This window comes from Sciurus carolinensis, chromosome 5, assembly GCF_902686445.1.
Source record: "Sciurus carolinensis chromosome 5, mSciCar1.2, whole genome shotgun sequence".
NCBI lineage: Eukaryota > Metazoa > Chordata > Mammalia > Rodentia > Sciuridae > Sciurus > Sciurus carolinensis.
Window position 1 is genome coordinate 95444935 of NC_062217.1, and position 6378 is coordinate 95451312.

General features: G+C 34.5%; 1 protein-coding gene across 1 annotated transcript in view; it reads left to right on the forward strand.

The window, feature by feature from the left end:
- Positions 1-6148, forward strand: part of Asah2 (N-acylsphingosine amidohydrolase 2) — a 113061-nt gene extending 106913 nt beyond the window's left edge. Inside the window, exons 23-24 of the mRNA XM_047551965.1 lie at positions 2113-2201; positions 3476-6148. Of these exons, the coding sequence (XP_047407921.1) occupies positions 2113-2201; positions 3476-3665 (279 nt within the window). The 3' untranslated portion in view covers positions 3666-6148. The remainder of the gene's footprint in view (positions 1-2112; positions 2202-3475) is intronic.
- The last annotated feature ends 230 nt before the right edge of the window (positions 6149-6378 follow it).

Here is a 6378-nt window from a genome sequence, read left to right on the forward strand (position 1 = left end):
AAGAAACGCTTGTCCAATGTAAAAATGAACACTGTGGAAGTATATAAATTATAAAGTGAAAGTACCCTTCTTCTCACAAATCTGCTTTTCAGAGGAAGTTACTATTAATTGTTCATTACATAGCACTTTAGACTTTCTTGTTTTCATGACATATATGATAAATCTTTCACATATGCAATGTATCTAATAATCAAATGAAGTAATTTTACTCTTCTATAACTTCCTTAGGATAGTCTTATAACTACACAAGTAAAACAGGACACATTCTGGTTGTAAAAATTCGAACAATGAAGAAATTTGTAGAGGAAAAGAAAATTGGCATATAAAAGTGATTTCAAGGTCATATCTTTTGCTGTGGCTAAAGACATAAGTCAAATCTTCTCATGACAGTATCCGCTCTATCCATGAGCCATTCTGCCTATGGCCCATAGTCACTTATAATCTAACATACCTTTCTTCTAAATGTGATTTCCCTTTAAAATGCCCTTATAGCTATGATAATGACTATGGCCATGTGATATTGTCAAGTATAAGATTGGGGGAAATGTTCTGCTTAGATAGTTAATATGCACTCAGAGATCAAGCTATACAAGGATATCAACATGTTTAGAAAATTATTTTCTGAAGATATCAGAATATTATATCAAAGCTACAGGCTTATCTGTCATCTGATATCCTTAGGATAGAGATGAATTATCATCATTTATGCCATGGAGAAGCAGGAGAACAAAATGCTTAAATGAGTAAAAATTAAATGAAAATAGAATTAATTTCTAAGAATGCTCAGGGACTTTGTGTAAAACAATTTCTAGTACCATTTATTACTAATAATCCTTATATTACTATTTAATGCATGTTTATTATTTGCAGCTGCTGTTCTAAGTACTTTATATACATCATCATGTGAATCTCATTAATCCTCACTACTGTCCAATATATTGCTTAATTGTCCTTAATGTATAGATGAGTAAACTGAATCCTAGAAAGATTAACTAACTTGTAGTAACTAATTATGCATCTGGAAGAGTTTGTGATAGGAAAGTGGGGAAATGATGTTTCATATGTTTCATATGTTTTGTCCCCAATGCCTGGTGGCCTCTACAGTTTCTCCAATCTGTGTCCTAGATGTAGTAATTAGGATCCATCATATCTCCTAGTCCATCTAAAGTTTTCCCCATGTCGTTCTGCCTCAACTAGACAGAAACCATTCTCTTTACAAGTCACTACGGTTATGAAAACTTCTTTATTGAATATAACCCATCAGTTGAATAATTAGAGAAGAATTTTAAATAATTACATGGCCCAGTGTAAGTAAGTGATATATTCAGTAAAGGGTTATTTGAGTGCTGGTAAATGATAGATGTAAAGACTATGATGGATAAAGGTGAATTAAGCACAAGCCCTATCTTTAAAGGTCACAGTCTAAAAGATTTTGAGGGAAATTGCAGATTTATGACCTTTGCATTTAATAACTTGTCATATTATTCAAATCTCTGCTTTACTTGAAGCTGAATTCTTGGTCTGAAACAAATTGCTCTGTTATAGCTATCTTCCAATGGGGAAATAAAATCTGCTTATGATATGGTTTATGGGAATCCATTATGACAAAACTGCCTTTAGCATCACAGGACAAGGAAGGTTTAATATATTCTTTTCAGTTCTTTCACTCAGGGAGGTACTGTAACTAACAATTCATTCACTTGGAGATGGAAAGATGAAGAAACTTTTCCATTTTCCCTCCTAAATCATGAGGCAACTAGAGAAAGCCTTAGAATATAGATCAAGACACTGTCACAAGAAGCCTTGACTTATGTCTTTTTAAAGTCTCAAGTTTTATTTCCAATTTCTTTTTAACTCTAACTTCCAAAATTTGCTTTGAGATCCATAATTATACTTTGTTCAAATTTCTAAAAATGTCATGGTTTTTAATAGACTGGATAAGTTAACGTTATAAAGATATTGCATAGGTTAAGCAGAATACCTAAGAATTTGGGTGAAATTAAAATACATTTTCATACAAGGTTGGCATGTGGTCATCTAAAGGTCTTAGTACAGAAAGCATCCTTTTTCTGACTGTGCAGTGCCTGATGAGTTAAATTAATTGCATTTCAGACCCATCAGACCTTCCTCACTGTAGAGAAATATGAGAACACTACAGCAGCATGGCAGATAATGTATAATGATGCCTCCTGGGAGACTCGGTGAGCATGTCTATGGAATATTTTGTCTTTGAAGGCTTGAAAACAGTTGGTTAGTAATGGAGAAAAGGCAAATAAGAAGACTGACTTCACACATGGTATTCATGATATTCAAGTCCCCAGGATTTTCCTGGCTACATTGAATTGATTTTTTAGACTTCATCTTGATTCTACTTTTCTACAAAATGGTGTGGTGTGCGCTTCTGTAAGGTTAGGTGCTAATGAGGTTATGGCTTCCTTTCTTACAGACATCTTGGCAGTTTTGTTCCTTCTATGAGTATAGGTATTACCTTGAAAAACTGACTAAACTTCTTGCAAATTGGTTGAAAGGGATCTTGGTTGAGGGAGCAGAGATGTATCTGTAGAGCTCAACTTTCCTATTGGGGAAAGAATAATTCTGTTTTCAACATGTAGTGCTTGTTTTTGTATGACCAGTGATTCTTTATTTGAACTATTGAAACATAAGAAGCTTGATGTTTAATTCTTACAGATTCAAGAAGTGAGGTAATAAGCTCATGGCATTCCTTCAGAGAAATGATATCTCAGTGCCTTTTGTTACCAGATTTTTGAGTTGAATAGATAATTTTAAGATTTTGACAATGTGTCTGAAATAAGAAAATATTTTTAATCTAAAGTCTGTAACTCTCACACCACAAGATGGCGATGTAGTAGATAAAGTTTTTGACAATTTGTCAAAAACCAAGTAATTATTTGCAGGTTGATTTGGTTCACATGGTTAAGTGAAAATAAGGATTTATTATATTGTGGTATTTTTGATAGCCATGTATAATATTTTAGTTAGCTTTGTGTCACTGTGACTAAAAGACCTGACAACAACAACTTAGAAGTGGAAAAGTTAATTTTGACTGACAGCTTCAGAGGTCAAGTTCATGGCTGGTCAACTGCATAGCTTGGGGCCCTAGGTGAGGGAGAGCATCATGGCAGAGGGACTTGGAGGAAATCTGCTCAGAATATCCAGGAAGCAGAGAGAAGAAGCAGAGAGAGCTCTGTTACCAGAAACAAAATATAAACCCAAAAACGCACATCCCCCAGAGACATAATTCCTCCAGTCACACCCTACCTGCCTACAGTTATCACCCAGTTAATCCGAGTCAGTAGATTAATCCACCAATTAGGTTATATCTCTCGTAATCTAATCACTTCACCTCTAAACTTTTTTGCATGGTCTCACAAATGAGTTTCTGGGGGACCCCTCATATCTAAACCATGACATATAAATAAAATAAAATTGTGTTTTGCTTATTTTCTACCAACAGGTTTTATTGGCACAAAGGACTGCTGGGTCGGAGCAATGCAACCATAGAATGGCATATTCCAGACACAGCCCAGCCAGGAATTTACAGAATAAGATATTTTGGACATAATCGCAAGATGGAGATTCTGAAACCTGTGGTCATACTTCCATTTGAAGGCACTTCTTCCATTTTTGAAGTTGTAACTATTTAGTGAAAAGTTTTCAGATATTTTAAAGATTAGCTTTACCTTGTATATGTACTGATTGCACATGAATGTGAACTACCACTTGGACTTCTATAATCGTCCCTGTTTGGGGACTGTTTACTGCTAATGGGACAGAGGTGCACATGTGTGTGTGTCTGTGTGTATGGGGGTGATAGGGAGGGAAAGAGAGGAGTCTCATTCAGTCTTACGACAGCAGCCATGCACCTTGCAGTTCACAACTTAGAGCAAGCATGATTTCCCTTGAGGCCTTGTGGTTGTTTAAGGGACAGTTCCCTTTAATATGAAGCTTCTGAAATGTTAGTGAGAGTATTCAAAGATGTGCGAACAATATCTAACCTATTTCTTTTAGAATTATTGAATGTCAACACTGGAAGACTTTGCAAAAATTCTCTATATAGTCTTTCCTTTTACAGATAAAAAAAAATGAGCTTTTTAAATTTAAGATTAGAATAAGGTTATAAGACCTTTCCTCCAATTGCATTTAAAAGTATTATGTAATCTTACCATAAATGTATGAGCTTGATTAGAGAAACAGAAAATTAGCATGCCAATTTTACATTTTATACCCTAATGACTATTGCCCATCAAAGCAGCCACCCTGGAGTCGTATGCCTCGTTCAGAGCTGTTTTTGATGGTCAAAGCATTTCTGAATTGCCTTCAGAGCCCAACTGTGAGAAAGTCAGACTTGCAATATTTTGATCATGCCTTGTATTTCCTTAAGTGTCCTTATCCCATTGGATTGTGTCTCTTATTCCCAAGACTTAATCTAAACGATTCTTGACTGTTTTTGCTGATCAAATTCACCTCAAACCACAAAACTTTGCCATTAGTATAGTTTTAAGTGGATGTTTTACTGACTGGAAGGCAATCCTTGAACATTAGGTTCTAAATTCACTATCAATTCTTTTATCAATTGCTCACTTGCATTGCTCACACACTCACTATGGACCTGTTCAGGCATAGAATATTTATTAAGATTTACATATTCAGCATTGTACTAGTGTTTGGACCTTGACAATTAGTGAGATCATATTTGAGACAAATGTGTAAGTGTCAAAAGATGACTATTTTGAATGAGAAAAATTTCAATTTGATATATAAATTCTGGAGAGACATTTAAAAATCAGAAACCTTAAAGTTCATATTGTATAACTTTTGTGTTGGACCTTCTAATTGGGGAGAATAGAGACTGCAGACAATTTGGTAAATATTATTTTAAAGTTATTTGAGGGCATTGTGAAATACCCAGCTGGATGTCCCAAAGAATGAAAAATGACAGTCTAACATCAATTGCCTGAAAGTACGAATTGCATTTAAAATTATGTAAGTTAACTAGGAGTGCCCAGACTGCAAAGTAAACTTCCAAACCCCAAGTCAAAATTTTTTGTATGTGTGCAGAAGCTTTAGCACTTTAGGATAAAATCAACTTTTACTTCGAAAACAACTTTAAGATTTAAAAATAATAACAATATTAATAATGATAATACTAACATTCATTTACATATAACTGAACAACTTAAACATGATACATTGAATTAGAATGAACCTGAAACACTTTTCCATGAATCAGTACTCTAGAGGGTTTTCTATGAAGGTCAACTAAAGAATTAGCTAATAATTTCCAAGACTTGTGATCATTTTTCTTAAAGACAATACCATATTTAGTATAAAGTTCTGGGGCCAAAAGAAGAGATGATTCTGGAAGTATCATCCAAATAATAATTATATTAGAACTTATGATATTGGTTTTTAAAGTATTTCTCATTATTCAGAAGAATGCATGAATTATTTTTCAACATCTCCACTCCTTCCCTTAAATATTTCCTCAAAAAGTTTGTCTGATTCCCTCTTGCTCACTTGCAACTGTATAAGGTGGCCTTTTTATCACCTGTGATCCTTCTGCACCCCTCTGTTGACCAGTGCTCTTGCACCCAGATAGTCCATGGAAACCTGTTATCTCATTAGCTATCACTTCTTCCATTCCATGTAGTTCTATTTTTTTGCAGTGCATAAAAGATACAGCTGAGCATGAACCATAGTTATTTGCCCGAGTATGAAAGAACCCCATTAAGTATCTGATCTAATCTAAAATTTAAAAGCGGATACAGTCTGTGTCTGTGATTGCTACTAGGAATGGCTCTTTGGGAGCATAATCACGTGAAAGAAACTCCTGAAAATGGCAGACGATGTGGAAAATGGTGGGTTGGGTTGGTGGGAGAACTGTTTTGGAGAAGATTTTGTTCTCATGTCCAAGTGTCTGTGCTTTATTTGTTGTACTCTGCCTATTCTGGCTTAACTGATATTGTGATTTCTTCAAAAAGCAATGAATGATTCCTGTTCCAAATCTGTATTCTTTTGAGGAGTTCGAGGAGTATTCTATAAAACTGTCACTATTCAATAGAATATTTAATAATATATTAAGAATTGTACTTGAAAAAGCATTTTCTAATTAAAAGTAATGTAGACAAATTAACACTTGTTCTTTTGTTTTCAAAAGAGAGAGATAAAGGTAGTAGATTAAATGTGAATCAGGTTTAAGAGTGAAACAACTTTTGTAAAGAACCATTCAAACAAAATGAAGTTACTTCTTCATCAGTTTCTTCCCAACCTATGAAGATCTACTGCTGGTGAAACACATGTGGTTGGCATTTTGTGTACTTACTTGGGCAACTGAGAGTTTCCTAGGCAGGTAGCTAA